The 22,155-nt window shown below is 46.0% G+C and overlaps 1 protein-coding gene across 3 annotated transcripts in view; it reads right to left on the bottom strand.

Annotated features, from left to right (window-relative positions):
- Positions 1-424: 424 nt before the first annotated feature.
- Positions 425-22,155, bottom strand: part of ATP8A2 (ATPase phospholipid transporting 8A2) — a 657,063-nt gene continuing 635,332 nt past the window's right edge. For all 3 annotated transcript variants that reach the window (XM_050937153.1, XM_050937152.1, XM_050937151.1), the window contains exons 36-37: positions 16,540-16,631; positions 425-987 (exon numbers count right to left, since the gene is read on the bottom strand). In XM_050937153.1, the coding sequence (XP_050793110.1) occupies positions 890-987; positions 16,540-16,631 (190 nt within the window). In that variant the 3' untranslated portion in view covers positions 425-889. The remainder of the gene's footprint in view (positions 988-16,539; positions 16,632-22,155) is intronic.

Genomic DNA, 22,155 nt, shown 5'->3' with positions numbered 1-22,155 from the left:
TCCTTGCTGCAGAATAACATGGAAGATGTACTGAGCATTTCAATTCTTGATGTTTTGTTATATAGTTTAAAAAGAGATGTCTCGTGCCCAGATTTGAAGTTCTCATCCAAGTACAACACACAAAACTGCTGGAAAGGGGTTGTATATTTTTGGATGTTCCCTGTGCAGAATGCATGTAATCACTGCACCTGTCCTGCCATGCGACCCGAGGGACCCATAGATACTGTCCATGTGAATAAATTTTTTAAAGAATGCTAAGATGAAGAATCCTATAAAAGGTCATGAAATATTTTATAGACTGAATTGTCATACTGCGTTAATTTGTCACGACTAGGTATGCAAAATAAGCACTTAGCTTTTCCAGCCTACCATATACTGTGTTGTTTTGTTCAATCAAACAGTTTATACCTAATTTGTCCATTTCAAAATTCAATCAGCTAAAGTAAACAGTGAATGTTATAGAGTAAGACTTACATGCAGCTCTGTGTGCTTAATCTGTGAGTAACAAAACAGGAAATTAAGCAAAGGCCAATTTCTCATGGAACATAAATTCTTTACTTTTCTCCCAGAACAATTTATACTGCTGTTTTAAATAGTGGTAAAACATAATGTTTTTAATTTCACACCTCACATAGCACAGTCAAATGCTTCATAACAACATAAACAAAAGTTAGGCGGAGCACTGCGATTGATTTAAAACAATGATTTCCCCACAATGTGTGCTCAAGGTCTGCAGGGGGAATACATAACAAATGCATTGGCTAAGGCCACAGAAATGAGTGTTCCGGTGTTTTGGCTGCTGCTGCCAACCTTAGTCAAGTATGTGTTAACAGTGGATGCATTGATCCAAATCTCATGATTCCCACCACCAATCCAGGAAAGAACTGTGTTACTCTACTCCAGCTCTCTGTCTGGTAGTGTCGTAGGATCGAACAACTTGAGACTGAGAAACAACGCCGTGTTCTTCTTGAGAAAATGCATACCCATCTGAGAAAGTGAGAACAAAGGCACAATGGAACCAGTTAGAGATGATAATCACAGTTAGACATTACTATATTACAGTACTGGCGCTGTGGGGGAAGAGCACATTTGGTTTTACCAGCAAATTAGATTTCTGTGAAGTGTCTCCCCTCTTCTGGAACGTGGGCCATGTCACCAATGTGATTAGGACAAGCTGCTGCTAAGATTTTGTCACTCTTCCCTCCTCTCTTGAGCAGCCCACTCTAACCAGGCGATAACTCTCTTTCTGTGACAACCTAACTAATAATCTACATCTGTAAAAGGAGGCAAATGATACTGACCTCTTTTGTCTGCAAAGCATTATGTCAGAGCTAGATATTAATTACTACTGAGAACATGCCAATGGGCTGGTTTCTTGGTGGAGAATCTGTAAAGACGTCACAGAAACAGAATTCTCTGGTAAGTACAAATTTGCCTTTCTGCTCAAGTCTGTCATTGTCTGTAATATCATACCTAGCAGAACTTGAGAAACCCAGACTGTGTGAGATGCTAAATCTGTGAGGAGACTATGATTAAGGCTACAATGTTTTCATGGTGGTTGTGGAAGTCATAGAATCCGTGACTTCCAGCAACCTCCCAGCTGCTGAGAGTTGCAGGGTCCCCATGCTGCCTGCAGCAGCCAGGAAGTGTGGGGTATTCCCCCTGTGCCTGGAAGGCCCCCCCCAGAAATCCTGGCTGCCAGGGGGGCTCTCCGGAGCTCCCGGCCACCATGGGCAGCAGGAGTACTCCAGAGCTCCAAGTGAATGCGGGCAGTGGGGGCTCCTGGCGCTCCAAGCTCGCATGGGTGGTGGGGGCCCTCAGAGCTTGGAGTGGTCCCTGTAGCTGCTGAGCGACTGCAGGTGGTGTGGGGACCCTGTAGCTGAGCTCCCCATTTTGTCACATATTTTTAGTAAAAGTCATGGACAGGTCATGGGCTTCCATGAATTTTTCTTTATTGCCCGTGATCTGTCCGTGACTTTTACTAAAAATATCTGTGACAAAATCTTAGCCTTAACTCTGATTAGTGTTTCCAGAGGACTGCTCCCACTACATTACAGCCAGCTGCAACATCTGAAGACGCTCCTTCATGTACCCTAGAGAAATGGGTGATTGTGTAGAGATGCAGGTGACAGCCTGGCAAATCTTATTGATTTTTCTCAGTCAAGAGGTTAATGTATCCTGAGTGGAGCAAGCTTTAATATTCTGGGGTAAGTCTCCGAGATGCATATCCTTTTGGCTAGCAGAGAATGGGAATCCTTCTGACAAATGCATTTTGATTTTTTTTTAAACTCTCAAGTTCTGCTGAGAAAGAACTCCAGGTCTCTGATAACACCCAGGGGATGCCAAATTATTGATATAGTAAAAGGGAAGGCTCAAGAACTGACGCCTGTGAAACTTGGAACTATTTTAAAATGAGGCTTGTCCCTGTGGAATATTAAGAATGAGAACCTGCAGCACAGGGCAACAATGTCCTTGACACCTAGTCAGCCCTGGGGCCAGGTGGGGGAGGCTCCAGCTGGGAGCCCTGCCCAGCTGTCAGTGCCCCAGACTCCAGCTGTCAATGCCCCACTTCAGCCAGTGCAAGGGCTTCTGGTGACATGCATCACTGGCAGAAGGAGGGTACACCAACAGCTGATGTAATTACCATGGTGGCTGTAGGTTGACCTAACTTAAGTCAACCTTATTTTGTAGTGTTGACAAGCCCTAAGTAACCTTCATTTCTTCTTCGAGTGATGGTCCCGAACTGTATTCCACATGTGGGTGACTGGCAAATGGTGTTCTGACTGGAGGAGGATGTGAGGAAGCTGGTAGCAGAGAGGCTTGTAATACTGCCATTCTTACAGCTGCATCTGCAGTTGCGGCTTGAGTTAGAGCACAGCGTGTCATGAACGTGTGGAAAGAGCTCCAAGTTGCTGCGCTGCAAATGTCCTGCAGCAGAACATCAATAAGGATGTTGTGGAGGCAGCTTGTGTTCGCGTTGAGTGAGCTGTAATATCCCCAGGCTAAGTTCCCTGTAAGCTGCATGGCCGCACAGCAGCCTATTTAGCCCTGCGCAGGCGCTCAGAGAACCTGCCTGGGGGCCTGCCAGGGCGCCCCTCCCCCAGCCCCAACGGGGATGTGGCCTGGACCTACTGTGGCTGGGGCGCTCGGATCTGCTGGGGCAGCACGTCCCGGCCCCAGGCGCAGCTGGAGCAGCCTGGACCAGCCCCAGGTGCAGCTGGGGCGGCCCTCCCCTGTTCCAGACCTGCTGCAGATGGGGGAGAGGCATCTATTCTGCAGCCCCAGTCCCAGAGACACCGTGGTGGCAAGAGGCGCCTCTCCCCGCCAGCCCAGTTGCTGCTGTGGGGAGAGAGAGCTGGGAGGAGTCCTCTCTCGCTGCTGTAGCCCCTGAGCACCCTCCTGTACCCCAAACGCCTCATCCCTGGCCCCACCCCAGAGCCTGCACCCCCAGCCAGAGCCCTCACACCCCTGTACCCCAACACTCTGCCCCAGCCCTGAGCCCCTCATCCCCAGCTCCACCCCAGAGTCCGCACCCCCAGCTGCAGCCCTCACACTGCTGCACCCCAAACCTCTGCTCCAGCCCTGAGCCTCCTCCCACACTCCGAACCCCTTGGCCCCACATGAATTTTGTTATGTGCACCGATATGAAGGTGACACATCACCTCCATATCAGTGCACATAACACAATTCATTCCGCACATGGGTGGGAATAATTAGAGGGAACACTGCCTCCAAGACAGGGAAAGTTTGTTGCCATAGCAGAAAGATCTTGGGATCAAGCCATATCCTCAGAGAAGATTTCTAAGGCCATGACTACACTGGCGCTTTACAGTGCTGCAACTTTCTCACTCAGGGGTGTGAAAAAAACACCTCCCCTGAGCGCTGCAAGATACAGTGCTGTAAAGCGCCAGTGTAAACAGTGCGGCAGCGCTGGGAGCACGGCTCCCAGCGCTGCAAGCTAAACCCCATGAGGAGGTGGAGTATGTACAGCGCTGGGAGAGCTCTCTCCCAGCGCTGGCACTGCGACCACACTCAAACTTCAAAGCGCTGCCACAGCAGTGCTTTGAAGTTTCGAGTGCAGCCATACCCTAAGTGAGTTTCGGGAGGCTTAGAACGCTTCAAAACAGCAAAGAGTCTCAGAGATTGTGTGAGGGGTTTGGTTGTTTGCAGACAGAATGCCAGGGCACACCTGACAATGAGGGAGTAAAGTCTCTTGTCTTCAGCGGAAGCATGGGGTTTTGCGAAAAATACAGGTAAATGTATTGATGGATTGATGTGAAACTCAGTAGCAATCTTGGGAAGGAATTTCGGGTGTAACCTAAAGGAGAGACCGTCTCTTTTCAAAATACTTGTATGAGGAGGGTCTGCCATCATGGCTCCTAGCTCACTGACTCTTCTGGCTGAAGTGATGGCAACTAAAATCACCACCTTCATGGTCAGGTGGTCATCATGGCGCATGATGCCATAAGTTCAAAGGGCGGACTTGTGAGCATTGACAGAACAAGTTTAAGGTTCCATTGAGGCATAGGGTTAATGACTGGTGGGAAGGTCCTGCTCAAGCCCTTCATAAATCGCACTGTAGCCCGGTGCATAATGACAGATCATCCCTCCACTGGAGAGAGGAAGGCACCAATCGCTGATGGGTGTACCCAGAGTGAACTAAGGGCCAGACCTGAAGGCTTTAAGGAGAGGAGATAATCTAGAATAATTAGAATGCCCACAGTAGCAAGTGAATGCTGGTGATGATGTATCCAGGCTGAAAAGCGCTGTCACTTAGCCAGGTAGCAGGTGCTAGTAGAATCTTTTCTATTTTGGTTAAGGATTTCCTGAACAGGGGCAGAGCCTGAGCATTCTATTTCCAATGTGCATCCAAGCACCAGGCGAGGAGGTGGAGTGAACCTGGGTTGGGATGCTTGATTTTCCCCCTATCCTGGGTTTGGAGATCCTGATAAATGGGTGTGCAGCCATCATTAGGAGTTCTGTGAAACAGAACTGTCTAGTCCAGTAGCATGCTAGGATGATGGTGGCTCTGTTGCAACTGTTCTTCCAAACAACTTGAGGTAGTAGGGAGATGGGAGGAAAAGTGTATCTGAGGTTGTCCATTCTGGAGAGCATCTCCCTGGAAATCATAGCCTGTGGCTCCCATGGAGCAATACATAGGAAGTTTCCTGTTCATATGAGATGCAAAGAGGTCCCATAGTGGAGTGGCCCATTGTGTGAATGTGTTGGTTAGAACTGTGTCGTGGATCTCCCATTCAAGGTCTACAGAGAAGCAGTGGTTTAATTTGTCTTCCAGGGAGTTTTGAACACCTGGGAGATATGCGGCCTGTATTCTAATGTGGTTTCTGATACACCAGTTCCAAAGTCTGACTGCTTCCAGGCAGAGGAGATGAGATCTTACTCCTCCCTGTTTGTTTATATAGACCACTGTGGTGATATTATCTCCACATGGAGTGAGCATATGAGGAGAAGGAAGGTCTTGCATGCAAGCTGGAACACTCTCAGTTCCAGTAAGTTTATGCGTAGCCTGGCCTCTCTTGGGGTGAGGTATCCCAAGCAATGTGGTAGTCCAGGTGAGCACTCCCACCCAGTAAGGGAACATCTGTCAAGATGGTGGCCCTTGGTATGGGAGGGCTGAAGGGAGTCCCCGCCATGACTTTGTTTGGGTTGGACTACCAAACGAAGGAGGTGAGAATTCTGGTGGGAACAGTCATGGGGGAGTCAATGCGATCCCTGTTTGGTGGTAGGTGGAGTGGATCCAAGCTTGGAGGCACCACAAGTGAAGTCTGGCGAACGGCACGCAGGTGCATGCAGCTATGTGGCCTAAGAGAGATAGACACCAGCGCACCGCAGTTCATTGCCTGCTGCACCAGGAACTTTTTTAGTCAGAGCTCTTGGGCCTCTCTAGTTCTGCGAAAGAAGTATTGACAGATACTGCACTTTGCAGAGAGATGTGCCTCACCCAAACAGTACAGGGACTGTGGATGCTCATCTCTGATGAGGGCTAGCTCTAGCCATTTCACCGCCCCAAGCACGGCAGCACTCCACAGGGGGTGCTCTGCCACTCGCTGGTCCCGCAGCTTCAGTGGATCTCCCTCAGGCGTGCCTGTGGATGCTCCACCGGAGCCGCAGGACCAGCGGACCCTCCGCAGGGACGCCTGCAGGAGGTCCACCGGAGCCGCCTGCCACCCTCCCGGCAGTCGGCAGAGCGCCTCTCCGCGGCATGCCACCCCAAGCACATGCTTGGTGCGCTGGGGCCTGGAGCGGGCCCTGTCTCTGATGGAGAAGGAGCAAGGGAAGAAGATGCAATTCTTGAACCCTGGGACTCCAGGCATAGTCCTGGGGCCAGGGAGGATTTCTCTTGACTTTGCAAGAGGGGGACACACATGACTATTCTACACTAATTATATTCCATACTAACTATAACTATTACTCTAAGATATAAAACTATTTACAAGGATTTTACTTTACAGGTTATGCATGCATTGAAGAAGGATATGATTCTGACTCAGGCCATGTGGCAGTAAGAAGGAACTGTCTCTTATATCCTCGGTTGGGAGCATGAGGGAGGCAACTGTGCATGTGCGGGTCAATGCACACAGTTCTGAAGAATTTCCGGACCCAGGTGCGTGGCATGCATGCACATTCACATGTGGGATACACACAGGGATCATCAATTCAAGAACTTAATAGTCATACTCTAAGGAACAATGGGAGAAGGAGTTCCAAATACTGTAATATGACCTGAAAGCTGATGGGCACTTGGACTTGAGGACCCGTTTAATTTTCTCAGAGATCCTGAAACCTCTGAGGGAGTCCTGTTCCTAAATCAGGCATTGAAGTGAAACTTGGCTGGAGAACAGTGTAGAATGGCCCCTGTGATAGATGACTAGGTGCTACTGGCATATCCAGGGGCGGCTCTAGACATTTCGTCGCCCCAAGCATGGCGGCATGCCACGGGGGGCACTCTGCCGGTCGCCGGTCCCGCAGCTCCAGTGGACCTCCTGCAGGTGTGTCTGCGGAGGTCTGCAGGTGTGCCTGCGGAGGTCCGCTGGTCCCGCGGCTTTGGTGGACCTCCTGCAGGTGTGCCTGTGGGAGGTCCACCGGAGCCGCGGGATCAGTGGACCCTCCGCAGACATGCCGGCGACCGGCAGAGCGCCCCTGCTTGGCTTGGCGTGCTGGGGCCTGGAGCCACCCCTGGGCATATCTGTTGAGAAGGAATATAGTCTCATTGTGCTGGGGAGAAAATTATTTTCACTGTGAAGCTCCTTAAGAGCTTGATTCAGTGACTCACTGGAGAGCTTCTTGCCAATGTGAGCTGATTGGAAGCAGGAGATGGAAGCTGGCGGGGAATAGTGGAGTTTGGAATGGGGGAAGAAAAGCTCATCCCCTGAATTAGCCTTTTTAAGGGCCCATCTCAACAGTTAAATGAGTTCAAGGTTGAGACTGGAGGCTCAAGGTTCCTGGCTCTCATAAGCACAGCCATGCTGAGATAGATCAATGGTCCATCTAGCCCTGTATCCTCTCTCTGACAATGGCCAATGCTAGATGCTTCTGAGGGTGACCAGACAGCAAATGTGAAAAATTGTAACGGGGGTGGGGGGAACCTATATAAGAAAAAGACCCAAAAATCGGGACTGTCCCTATAAAACCGGGACATTTGATCACCCTAAATGAATGGATCAGGGCAATTCTGAGTGATACACCCATCATCCAGTCCCAGCTTCTGGCAGCTGGAGTTCATGGATGGCCCGAGCATGCAGCTACATCCCTGACCATTTTGGCTAATACTCATTGATGGACCTATCCTTCCTGACCCTATATAATTTTTTTTTGAACCTTGTTATACTTTTGGCCTCATGACAAGAAGTTCCACAGGTCTACCGTGCATTGTGCGAAAAAATGTTTCCTCTTGTTTGTTTTAAACCTGCTGCCTATTAATTTCATCAGGTGCCCTCTATTTTTCTTGTGAAGGTATAAATAACAGTTCCTTATTCATTTTCTCCACACCATTCATGATTTTATAGACCTCTGTCCTATCTCACCTTTGTTGTCTCTTTTCTAAAATGAACAATCCCAGTCTTTTTAATCTTTCTTGGCATGGAAGCTCTTCCATACCCTTAATCATTTTTGTTGCCGTCTTTGAACTTTTCCAGTTCCAGTATATTCTTTTTGAGATGGGGTGACCAGACGCTAGCAGAATTATTCCAGAAATTTTTTTTTTTTTTAGTTTGCATTACATTTGAGAATAGACCTCTTCCCATTGGGGCACTTCCAGAATCCTGTGCAACTCAGATCCAATAGGATAACACGGCTCAATATGTTTTAGCATAAGCATGGTTACATGCTAATAACATGGTAAACAGAAATACAGGGTGGACTTCCCTATCTGTAACTGAAGGTGCCCAGACTAATTTACAAAGTTTAAGACATCTTTTAGCAAAGAACACATTCATACTGGATGCTAGCAAAGGAAAGATTTACAAAACATTCTTAGTTCTGCAGCGCTGGTAGTTACAGCTGTGTTCGTACAGCTGTGTAGGGCCAGGGCTGCAGTGTGGCCACACTGACAGCTACCAGCACTGCAGTGTGGCTACATTTGCAGCATTTGCAGCGCTGTTGGGAGTGGTGCATTGTGGGCAGCTATCCCAGCATTCAAGTGGCTGCAACGTGCTTTTCAAAAGACGGGGGTGGGGTGGAATGTGACAAGGAGAGTGGAGGAGACAGACAGAATGGATTTTTGGAGTTGACACTGTTCTCAGCTCCCTGCCTTGCAAGTTCTAAGGACTGGAAGACACACAGTGCCTACCTTCAATCATTTTAAAAGTTCTGACCCCCTTCCCCCACCCCTCTCTCATTCACTAAATGCAAATTATGTACTCCTAAATAGCCGTCAGACCAGATAAGCATCTGCTCAACATGGACTTCCCCCTCCCCCTCTGCCATGTGAGCGTGCTGTTTCTCTCTTCAAGCAAACAGCTGTGAACATTCCAAAGTAATTCCCCTGCCTGCCTCCGCTCGCTCAGCAAACAGAAGCTGTGTTTGTTTTTTAAATAAGCAGTTTGGCTGAACTCTGAGCTCTCCCTTTCTTCCGGTTTGTTGTGGACAGGAATTCTGGGATACCTCCTTATACCCCGGAGGTCAATAAAAGCGCTGGTGGGGTCCACACTTGCTGACCAGCGCTGGATCACCAGCGCTGGAATCGCTACACCCGAGGCTCAACCGGGTGTACAACCAGCGCTGCAACCAGGGAGTTGCAGCGCTGGCCGTGCTTTGCAAAGTGTGGCCACATCCTAAGTTGCAGCACTGTAACCCCCTCACCAGCGCTGCAACTCTCTAGTGTAGCCATGGCCTCACAAGGGTGGATTCACACTTGCAAACAAATGCTTTAAGTGTGCTTGTTCTACTCTAAGGGCCAGAATCCTGCCATCTTTAGGTAACAATCTCAAGGAAAGTCAGCTTGGATAAAGACTGCAAGACTGGCCTTAAATAACAGAAGGCAGTGGCCCATATCCTGCCCCAAATTAGGGCAGCTTTGCATTGCGCCCTGGAGCTATCTTCTATCTTCACTGACTGCAGGATTACCTCATATAGCAAGATCCTCAGGTGGTATCCAGCTGCCAAGCTCCTTCCCACCCCAGGCAATTACCCATAGACAATTATCTATCATTACCCTGGGACTATTTAAATGACACTGAACAGAGGTCTAGTTACTTTTCACTACTTGACTTTTTAAGATGCATTTTAATGGCAACAAAGCCTTATCCTGCTGCAAAGTCAGACAAGGTACAACAAAAGAGATGCCTGCTTAAACTGTTTCATGCAAGGTTAATGCCTGTGGGACACACCTTGCCTTGGGAACTCCTTTTACTGTGTTTAAGAGAACCAAGGTAGCCATCTAGGGTCCTTGATCCGCATAGGGATCACTCCTTGGCATGTCCTTTCTGTGGGCAGATCATGAGCAGGGCACGTCCCCCAGTGTCACTGACACAAACATATTGGTGACATCTACGTTACTTTTGTTTACATTACACTTTTGGTACGAGTAGCTAGACGCCACAGTGAGAAGCAGGCTTCATTCACACTGTGGTGTGTAGCTACATGTCAGTGAAAAGCTCATAGACTCATAGACTCTAGGACTGGAAGGGACCTCGAGAGGTCATCGAGTCCAGTCCCCTGCCCTCATGGCAGGACCAAATACTGTCTAGACCAAGCTCTGGCAGGGGGAGGCAGAGGGGAAAGGCTGAGCTGGGCCACAGAGCCTGGGCTCCAACCTGAGCCAAAATGTCTACACTGCAGTTAAATAGCCTGATAGCCTGAGTTCCATGAGACCGAGTCAGCTGACACGCACCAGCTGCAGATGCAGTGGCAGTGCAGATCCTCGATAGTCTGTATGTTATTCCCTGATAACCAGAAACTTCTATGCTTAAACTCTGTACCGTTCACTTTTTTTTAACATCATCTTAATAACATTTGTAAATACGAACTGGAACCATAAACTCACTGAACGTTAAATCTCACCAAATGAGGGTGAATCCATCCTCATCATCGTATCCAATCATTATACTCTACCCTGAACATAGCCATTATATGAACAACGTACCCTCATATCTCAATGTCTGTACTTGGACCCGTCAACCTTTTATCCCCAATCGGGGATATTGCAGATTATGTATTTCTTATGCCAGTCGATCTTAAACTTAATTTTGCATCCCTTGATAATCTGTATGTTATTCCCTGATAACCAGAAACATTATGCTTAAACTCTCTACCATTCACTTTTTTTAAACAGCATCTTAATACAATTTTTAAATATACCCTAGGAGGCATGGCTTGGGTGAATGGAGCGCCATGCAGGATATGTACACACGCACACTCTTCAGGTGTGTGTTTACTCACCTAACCCATGCCGCACCAGCTGCACTGCTATTTATAGCTGTGCTGGTGAGTAGTGGGGGGCTACAGGGGTATGCACACCTCTGAAAGACGCACCTATTCTCTCCACTCAGCCTAGGCTCAACATTTGACAGTTTATTTTACTTTTACTGTTGATCTCAATAAGCGATGGTTATTTCACACTATGCAGTTCTTTAATCAATTTATTAAAACTGTTCAGGCATCTAATTACGCCTCTAGCAGAATCAGAATGTGATTAAATGCTGTTGATTCTCCTAGATCTGGATAACTGGGTTTTTCCACTATTCCCAGACACCACCCAAAACAATGAAAGTTTCCATGGCCCAGTTACAATGGGACCTTTCAAAAGTCTGAACTTCTCCAAGCTCTGGCTTTTAAAACTACACCTCTCATTCTACACTGGGAACAAGGGCCCCATTGTTCAGATCTTTTCCAGCAGTCCTAGTAGAGAGAGTGCTTCTTTGGAATTTTCAGAGCAGAATCTAGTCTCTATGGTTTCAGAAGTGAGACCCATCATATTCCGCATTCTGAGCCTTTCAATTATTTGAGACTTAAGTCAGGAGGATTTTAAAATATCTGATGGCTTGCTTCATTTGCTAGGAAGAGGGGGTCACATTTAAATCAAATATAAGGTTTCACAGATTCCGGATATTATCAGACTACCTATTGAATTTTAAAAGCATCTAGTTTGTTACCTTTCACATTCTGCTGCGAGGAGATCTGAATCTCGTCTCCCATTACTAGGTTTCTAGTTGAACAGTACCTTTTTCATTATACTCAACTGATTATTTTGTTCTATACAACGCTGCATAAGAGACATAAAGAACTGTAGTCCACATATAGGCCCCAAACCTGCACACCTGGATGTAGAGGTCCACTCACACACTGCAGCTTGCAGAATCTGAGCCTGAGGATGTCCTGAACAATCTGTTTATTTCAGGAAATCCATTGTGGAAGTTCATGCATTGTTACATATTTAAGGGATATCTTTAGTGATCATCTCTCCTCACGCTCTCTTATTTGACAGTTGAGCTCAGGTCCATTGGGAAAGGACGTTTGTGCTGAGAGTTCATGGATTTGTTTGGCTGATGGCTGGAGGCAGAGCAGCTCTCAGCAGAAACTTATTAACTCTGGAACTTCCTTCCATGCCTTGGTCTGATATACCCCAATAGCGCAGACCTTCAGAGAATGTGGCAAAGTCTATCTCCAATTACCATTAAACACGAGTAATGTCTTGTCAATGGACAAACATCACACAACTCTTTGGGTTTGTCTACACTGGGAAAATGAGTAGTGTTATATCATGTTAACTAGTGCATTTTAATTAACACATGCTAAAAGAACACTCATTTGCTCAGTGCTGACAAATAATATTTTTAAAAGGACCCAAGAGGAAAAAATATGACGAATGTTCAGATTTTGTTTAGTTTCTCTAGAAATCAAACTATTCACATTCAGGAAGCAAGGGACCGGATCTAACATCATTAAGCCCAACTTTTTCTCGCTATTCTTTTTCTTTTTAAGTAAATGTTAAAAGATCCCAACATGTTCATATTCAACAAATATCACTACAGCTATATTTGCTGTGTGGAATTTGGCCAGAAAAAGTGCTGAAGCCTTGATACCCAAAGACAGAAGGTAACGGATTAATAACAATAAAAAAATCCCACGAAGTAACCTGATAGTTTTGCAGATCAACATGCACCAAGAGGAAAGTAGCAGGAAGGCAGCCTCTCTTAGGACACAGTAAATGGCAGGATTAGAGCCTTCAGCATGAACACATTATTGTTATTTATTATTCTTCAACCCCCATGCTGTGAAACCAACTTGAAATGACAGGTGCGGTTTCTCTATTGATTAACAAGGTGTAAAATATACTCTCTGTGTTAAGACTTACTCAGTGCAGTTACCTTACACTGTCAAAGGAAGGGGTAATTTCCTCCACCAGCATAGGAAATCTGGGCCAAATTCTATAATCCCTAGTCAGACACTGCTCCTCTGGATTTCAGCGGGGGGGAGGATTAAGGAGCGCAGGATTCAGCCCTCTGTTTTTAAGTACGTGCTAGGTCAAATGACAGCCCAATGCTGACAGGAGGCAGACAAGGAGTGTTTTGAATTATGTCAGCCACTATACTTGTGGGATCAAATGGAATAATCCAGGTTGCGCCCAGGGGCTGAGGGGACAATTGTTCAGTGGATTCCCGGAGCATGTGGGGAATGCCATCTTGGTAACACTGTTCTCCTCTTTGTCTCTAGAAACCTTTTTCATGAGGATTCTGAGGGAGTTGGGAATCCAGGCTGGGGAGGAGAGTAGCCTGGAATTGGGGAGGAGCAGAGCTGCTTTTTGCAGATGTCAGGCCTCCATGAGTTTTTGGGTAACTGGCCAGGAGAGAAGTCCTCCACACTGTTGTCAAAGCAACAAGAGAGCTGTGCCATCATGGGGTCAGAAGAGGGCAGAGGAGGCAGGGGCCAGAGTGGGTGGAGGTCCAGGAGCCCCATGGCAAAAGCCCTGTTACTAGCAGATGACCTGGTATCCATGAGTTTTAGGAGCCAAACAACTTCTCCTTCCATGGAAAAGCAAATCCCCCTACATACACTCGAGAGAATGATGATAAGCAACATCTGTGAGAGGAACCTTGCAGCATTTCCTGCTCTCCCTGAAAACTATTCCCACTTGTGGGCCAATCTCCCCTCTTAATTAGGGGGACTTGATGCTTTTCCTATTGCTGGGATTTTAGAAAGCAGATGGGAATGGGAAATATATCTGCAGACGTTATGCTGAGCTAACCAGCACTGATTTCATACAGGTGTGTCAGACAGGAACTGTACCAGCTCCTAGCTAATGCCGTAATCACTGCACCATCTATTCATTTCCACTAAAACTTTTTGGGCTGCAGAAATGTTCAGCAAGTAAGTTTGACAAAAGGCACAAACCTCTTCTACTAAAAGCCACAGGATAATGAAATCCTAACTAGCCTTTGCATCAAAATCTGAAGGTCAGTGGAAAATCTTTGTTCATTTTCATAAAACTTTCAGAAAGCCACGTCAGTCAGAAAAGAACGATATGAACCTTTGAGAGCACAGTTAAACTAGAGAACATTTCTGGCATTTCATCTGATGCTCTCAATTGATGAACACAAAACCATGGCCATAAACAAATTTAAATGGTTTTAGGGGCTAAAACTTCGAAGCTTCCTCCCTGATCCCCGAGGCCATTAGAAGTAGCCCCAAATCTATTGTTTTTGTGTGTGTTGTCCTAGAACTAATGTCATTCCCATGTGCTTTGAGATCAAAGGTTTTTAATGCAATTTTATAGCAGCGAATCTTGGAACAGTTTTTGCCTCATTCTTCCCCCCAAGCTACAATATTGATTCTGGGTTATTTTACAACTTCTGAAGGGAAACTGCCCTTATTCTCCCCCTTCCATTAACAGGGCAATGGGTTTGTCTCAGCCTTGTCAACCAGAACAAAATTAATGATCTCTGCTGTGTTAAATTCAAGTGTCCTGGCCTGAACTGAAGTCACATGATCAGGTTTTGGGATAGGCTGAACTCTTTGGGTGGGAACTTGGAAGCCCAGTGGAATCACAATGACTCTAGAGAGCCAGTAGGGTGTGATTCAAAATACATATCTACCATGACAAAACTACTGCCTTAGCCGCCAGCCGCTTGTTTTGACAATTTTCACTATTTATACAACATTTGTACAGTTTAGGTCTGTGAAACCAGCACATATGTTCATATGGCCCTGCACATATAGCAGCTGTGCAGTGTTTGAAAACAATGTTTGACAAGGGATGACAGAAGTTTTAGAGAATCATGGATCTGCTATAAAAGCCTCTTTTAGTCTTAACAACTTCACAATGAAAATTTACATTCATGTGAAAAACAGACATGCGACTGGAACTTGTCCTGACTGGACTGACTCATTTAGCACTTAATCATTTTATATTTATGGGGAGCCAGTTAACTGAATCAAAGTTTATTTTGATATCTTATTCTTGTTTCCCAAAGCTTATCAGCCAATTAAAAACACAAAGATGCATTCTACAAATTGTAAGCATGTGGTTCAGATCTGACGGGTCACACAAGCATGCTGGTTTTCTGCATTGTCTGCAGACTGGTTCATAGGTTTCTCTAGGAGGTTTCCCTGATTCTTTTTTACAGACTTGTTCTGCCAGTCATCTCCTATGGAATTGCTTCAAAGTGTCTCCATATGTGTGTGAAAGAGAGATAAAACCAGCACCCTTTACATCTGGACACAAAGGAACAAATCCTGGAAGCAGAGCACAGCCAAGCTGAGCTTCTCTGTGGGGGTGAAGGAGAAAATGAATCTCTTCTTCCCAGAGCTCACAATGGCAGTGGAGCTGGTCTGCAGAAGTTACTGCACCCTCAAGGCTGCTCTAGCCCCTGGACCCAGTGCACTCTCCCTTCCATGGAGGAGAATGACCCAGTGGATCTGAACAGTAATGGATCTACCAGCCTTGCTCCCGTCCTGCTCTGAATCCTCCCTGAGAATCTGCAGGTGATCTCTGCATCCCATGTATGAGATTCTTAAATCCTACCCTATTTCTGCAGCAGAAAAACCCCAGTTCTTCTGGGTCAGGGCCTTCTGAGCAGTTATGATTCTGCTGAAGATATGGTCACAGAGAAGAGATGAAATTTGGCTGTACCCTACCTGCTGAAATCCTGACATGATACAGATCTCACCTTCAAAAACTCTCACGTTAAATGGACGATTTGGAGTCAAATCCGTTTGTCTTAGCGCTATCCTGCAACCAGCACCATTGCTGTTGATGGGGTTATTCCCCTTAGTAAGGTGAGAATGTTATTGGTCAAAAATCTAAATGCAACAGACAATCCATCCCAGTAGCAAGTCAACATTTTTCTCTTAACTCTTATTGGTTTATGGCTCCCTGGGGGTTCTGGTCTGTGGAGTTCTATTTTAATGCTAGGGAAGCCCTGATGAAAATCCAGAAGTGGCAAGTAGAGGTACCAAAGACACTGGGTCTGTCTCATGGACCTATGCAGTAGGATAAACCGGTGAGCTCGGATGCAGTGAGAGAGATACTGTTCCTTTCCTCTAGCAGCAACAGGCAGGTCTAGGGTTGCCCTTCACTTCTCCAGAAGAGGCCAAGAAGAGGAATACACAAATGGCAGCTACAGGGACCTCCACCTGCTTATTAAAAACATTTAGAACTTTTCTCAACTGGCACCACAGAGCTATTTCTGTACTTTTAAAACCATAGTTAATAGCTATCATTTGAAAACACAGTCACCATTTAAAGCAGAGCTCTATTTCAACTTTTTTTTTAAAAATTTTTTTGGCCTGTCAAATTTTACGAGATCATGAGAATATCAGGATTTTAAAGTTATGGAATTTCTGCACTGGGATTTTGTCATTAGGCCACTTGATTGGGTCCTAGGGAATTATCTACATGCAAGTTCTACAAGCCTGGGGCCAAATACACTAATTCCCCTTCCAAATTTCTGACTTTTGGTTGGCAGCTCAGCCTCTGTACCAGATTCTCTCTACCTACAATTTAATTTAAAAAATAATCATCTTCTCCTTCATTCATCTGGGACTGACTACTGAGAGAGACACATCTGATCAGTTACTTACGTGATACACCTTGCTGGACAGAATGAGCTCGGAAAAGGCTCGGAGGAGTTTTTCTGCCGAGCCTTTTTAACAAATGATCACGTTCGTTCAAGCTGGAAAAAAAACAAATACACACAGTGAGTCCCTAGATAATTCCACTGCATCTTGAGTGTATTTAACTAAGTACTTTTGCTTTTCAAATAAATCAGTTACAGTGTGTAAAAAACAATTCTTTTAACTTTCTTTACAATGGACACCACCATCAGGGATCTATGATGACAGGACTCCTTCTTTTTAAGGCATAGTGGTATACGTGTACATCTACGCTGTCTTTATCTGAGACGACTATTATTGTGGCATCTGGGTGCCTGATGTCTTGGTCTTGGAGATAACTGTACTGAACTTGGCATCCCATCTTAATTGAAGTATGTAATAAAAACTTCCTTTGTAGGTCATGCCTGATTCTGGGCTCCCAAAAACTGCCTTAGAGAGAAGGAGCAATGTGGTTTTACTTAGTGTACGGTAAAGGCTTCTATCACACCTGCGGCATGGCTTGAAACAACCAGAGAAGAAACCCACCATAATTCTTTCATGAATACAGCTCAGTTTTTTTTTCCTCAGTGGAAAGTACAAATTATCTCCAGTTTTTGATAAAAAAAGAACAACAACAAAAACCTTCAGTTTCCACAATTTAATTCCTAGTCCTGTGTGGAACTAAAATTAGCTTTTTAGAAGTTATTCAGTTTTTACCACATGCAAATGCAAACTAGAGGAGAAAAACAAACACACTGACCAACCAAAGGAGACAGAGACAAGGGAATAGCTATAATGAATCTCTAGAAAGCTATACACGAGAATCAATAGCTACTATCTACCATGGATATTTGCACAAAACTATTATTTCAGTGTTAGTTTTATGCACAGAATAAAAGGATAATACTGACCCTGTGGCCCTGATCCCAAACAGCACAAAAGCATGTGCACGTAAGCATGTCTCATTGACATCAGTGGGATTTTTTATAAATTTAATATTATGAATGTTTATGTGTTTTGCTGGACTGGGGCCTTAATGATAGGCCTACACATCATTACATAGTGTTCTTATTATGAAATTATATGTATATATAAATAATCTATTTTAGTTCAAAATGATTGGGGCCCTGTTTTTTCTCTCACACTCATGTAATGGTCCTGTTTGTAAAGTTATTCCTGATTTACACTAGTGCCAGTGAACAGAGAATCAGACACATTTTTGTTAACAGGACTCCATTGGCATGGTCTCATTCATTCCAGCTTTATGCTGAATTTTCAGAATTCAGGGCCTGATTCTCTTCTCACTCCCTTTTTCTCAACCTTCACTGACTTCAGGGACTGACACTAGTTACACTGAGATGAGAATCAGGCCACGTATAACTGTGCAAACATATCTGGAGTGAGGACCTAGATATATTTTCTTGTCTCACTTAGGATTTCACATCCATGAAATATGTGAAATTTGGACTCCAAGGGGCACTGCTGCTATTGCTGTAGACAAGTCGATTGCCGTTTTAACAGGCCACTCTCTCTCACTGAAACCGTTAACTGTTTTAAATAAGAAGACGCCAGTCAGAATTTCTGAAATGTCCGTAATGTCCAATGCCTCCTTGTGGGCTTTCATGCCACCTAAAATTTCATTAGATTCATCTCAAAGGTCAAATCCTCTCACCGCAGACTGAACAGTGGGACATCCATGGAGGACAAAGGAAATAATCACCTGAAGTTACTTTGTGGCACCTGTTCCAGTCATGTGAAGTGGGGGTCAAAAAGCCACTGGATCCTTTCCTAAATCCTTACCAGTGCAAAGAGGGCTCAGACCCCACTACTCAGAACCTCAGACACCTCCTCTTGCACAGTGAAACTACACGATGCACTACAAGGCAGTCCCCTAAATCCACAAAGGAGCAGGCAAGATTTGTCTCCAAGAACAGAAGTCTGTGCAGCGTTTGACTATTAGTCTTAGCCCTGGTCTACACTAGGGGGGGAGGGGGGCAGGGAGGAAGGAATAGATCTAAATTATGCAACTTCAGCTACGTGAATAACGTAGTTGAAGTTGAGGTACTTAGACCAACTTACCATGGTGTCTTCACTGCGGTGAGTCAACTGCTGCTGCTCCCCCTGTCCACTCTGCCTGCGCCTCTCACTGATCTGGGGTACAGGAGTCGATGGGAGAGCACTTGGGAGTCAATTTATCTCATCTAGATTAGACGCGATAAATTGATCCCCACTGGATTGATCGCTGCCCACTGATCCAGCAGGTAATGAAGATATATCAGACGTGGGCAAACTACGGCCCACAAGACCGTCCTGCCCAGCCCCTGAGCTCCCAGCCAGGGAGCCTAGTCCCCAGCCCCTCCCCTGCAGCCACACTGCTGCACAGGCTGCACTCTGGCCTGCTGCTCCCGCTGGGCTGCGTAGGGAGTGCAGCTGGCTCTGGCCAGATGTTGCGGCTGCAAACTCCTGCTGCTGGGAGGGGGTTGAGTAAGGAAGCGAGGGATTCTGGGGGGCAGTCAGGGAGGAGGGAGCAGTTGGATAGGGTGGAGGATCTGGGGGGGGCAGTCAGGGGATGGGGAACAGGGAGGGTTGGGAGTGGGAGTCCTGGGGGGGCTTCTCAGAGGGTGGGGATGTGGATAGGGGTTGAGAGGGCAGTCAGGGGACAGGGAATAGCGGGGGGTGGATAAGGAGGTGGGATCCCAGGGGCAGTTAGGGACAGTGGGTCCTGGGAGGAGGTAGTCGGGGAAGAGGAGCAGAGGGTGGTTGGATAGGGGGTGGGAGTCCCGGGGGGGGCCTTCAGGGGGCAGGAGTGAGGATAGGGGTCAGGGGTCCCGGGAGGGGGCGGTCGGGGACAAGGAGCAGGTGGGGGTGAATGGGTTGGAAGTTCTGAGGGGGGGGCAGGAAGTGGGAGGGGGCAGATAGGGGGAAGGGGGCAGGCTGCTTGGGGAGGCACAGCCTTCCCTACCCAACCCTCCATACAGTTGTGCAACCCCAATGTGGCCCTAGGGCCAAAAAGTTTGCATACCCCTCAGATATACCCTTGATCTCAGTTTCTTTTATCGAGGAGGAAGGAATGGAGAATGCTAGAGGCAGGATGCTCAGCCTCTGTAGGAAAAGTGAGCCAAGTGGCTCCCTCACTGGTGTCTCCCTCTGGCAGATGAACGGAGCTTTGGCAATGGGCCAAAAAGTCAGGCACCTCCAGCCATTTTCTGTCAGACGGAAAGTTCCAGCATTGTGAGGCTTTGGAGGGAGGAGGCAAAGAGGAAAAAGAGGAAATATAGGGGGAACTCTTGGGATTGTCAGAAACCCTTGACATTACAGTTCCCCTGAGAAGTGCACTGTGTGAAGTACTTCGTCACACAATGCACAGTCAAGCCCTGCAACTCATTGCTAGAGGATGTTGTGAAGGTCAAAACTATTACGAGGTTCAAAAAAGAATTAGCTAAGTTCATGGAGGACAGGGCCATCAATTAGCCAAGATGGTCAGGGACAGAACCCCATACTCTGGGTGTCCCTAGTGTCTGACTGCCAGAAGCTGGGAGTGGACAAGAGAGGATGGATCACTTGATGATTGTCTGTTCTGTTCATTGTCTCCGAAGCACCTGGCATTGGCCACTGTCGGAAGACAGGATACTGGGCTAGCTGATTGGTCTGACCCAGTATGGCTGTTATGTTCTTATTTAGCTTTTCCTACTGATCACACTTCAGATGTATTTAAACTATGGGTTTTCTAAGTCTCTATCAGAGCCTCACTATTATCAAGTATAGCAACCACTGAGCAAAGCTGGCATGAGGCAAAATACTTTCTGCATTGCCCTTTATTTGAATAAAAATGTTTTCTTATATCTTTTTGAAATGGCCAAATTACTTTGTTGTCACTTCCAAAGAATTCCCACTGACCTACAGATAAAGGCAGATGAGTCATATACCTGTATGGAATAAACCTGCCTGTTCCCAAGTGCAGTTATCAAGCCACAGCACCTTCCAGTTTATTATTTTGGTTTCAGAAAGTGGAAACCTTTATAAATTCTCTCTCGTCTCCAGGAAACAAATATAAGGAAAAAAGAAAGAGCTAATCCTAACAAAGTATGCCAGGACACCCAGGACAAAGACACAAGACAGTATGAATGGTGTTTTCAAACCATGTGGGTCTAGGAATCATTCTGGACTGTCCAACTTAGATCCATAGATTCCCACAAACCTAGGAAACTGGCACTTGTTATCCAAGGGAAGGTGGCTACACCATGCAGGATCCTGGTCTGTTTCTGTTCAGGTTCCAATGTTGTAGAAAGTCCCATAGTTTGGAAACCCTTTGGCTGCAGAAATATATTTAATTATTTCTGACACAGAATCTTCTCTAAAGCATGCTCAGAGGTTTGTATTGGTTTTTTTAAATGCTACTTGAAAGAGCTTTGGTTTGCATCATTTTGGAAAAGCTTCCAAAGCTTGAAAAACAATTCCCAGAGTTAGTTATATTAGTGTAACACTCAAGGGCCCCAGGCAGGATCAGGGTCCCATTGTGTTAGGTGCTGCATATAGACATAGGAAGAGCCAGTTCCTGCTTAAGGAGCCTACATTTTAAAAAAGACAAGTGACATATGGTGGGTGAGGATCGGAATATAATCAAGCACATGTGTTTATACAAATACCTGCTGCTTCTCAGCCTCTCCTTTCTTATAGGTGCAGGCACCAGAGTCTAGGTGTGTCAGGAGCAGCAGAATAAAAGCTTTCTTGCACTGCTTCCCATTTCTTCCTGCTGTGGGACTTCAACATATGCTTACTAAAAGCTCACCCTGGGCTTGCGTTGGCTAACTCACTGAGTACATTCTGGTGTTAAAGGGCTAGTGAGGTCCAGGGAACCATCTACTAACTTACATGGGCTTTGGATCAGGCCCAGTCAAGTACTGAATCATGCACTTCTACATTCCGATCTAATTACCAGAAAGCTATTTTGAGAGGAATGTACTTGGTTATGGTATCTAATAACCAAAACCAAAAACTTCATTTAAAACAAGTTAAGACTGCTTAAGTGCGACATCACCTGACACAAACCCTTACAAGAAAGGAAATGCCAAGTTAAGAGACACCTCTTTACTCTAGTGCCCATACTGCTATTGAAAGGCGCTACATCTCCACAGGAAATTTCTTTCTGTCTCCACAGATAAAGAAAACACACACACCTTTTTAATATCCCTCACACCATAGCATAAAATTTTCACCACAGCCTCATGCCTGTCCCAGAGACATGCACTGTGCCACACACTTAACTTGTGCATGCCCGTCATCACTGAACATTTGCTGAGGTTGCTGAGGTCACAACTGTGGGTTTGTGGCTCTAAATACTGCTTCTGCTTTCAATGAGACTCTGTGCAGGTGTGTGAATTGACCAACATGGAACGTACGCAAGACTGGGCTACAGACTGCAACAGAAAGTGCATTGGGGACAGAGAGATGACAGGTCTATAAAAGTATCTGGTGAGACCACACCGGGAATACTTCATACAGCTCTGAGCAGCTCAATAACAGGACGATGTTACCAAACTGGAGGTAATGGAGAGAATGTTCTTATGGGGGCCAGAAGGGCAGATTTATGAGGAAGAATTAAAA

Source organism: Gopherus flavomarginatus, chromosome 1 (assembly GCF_025201925.1).
Source record: "Gopherus flavomarginatus isolate rGopFla2 chromosome 1, rGopFla2.mat.asm, whole genome shotgun sequence".
Lineage (NCBI taxonomy): Eukaryota > Metazoa > Chordata > Testudines > Testudinidae > Gopherus > Gopherus flavomarginatus.
This window is presented reverse-complemented; position numbering and strand designations above follow the sequence as displayed.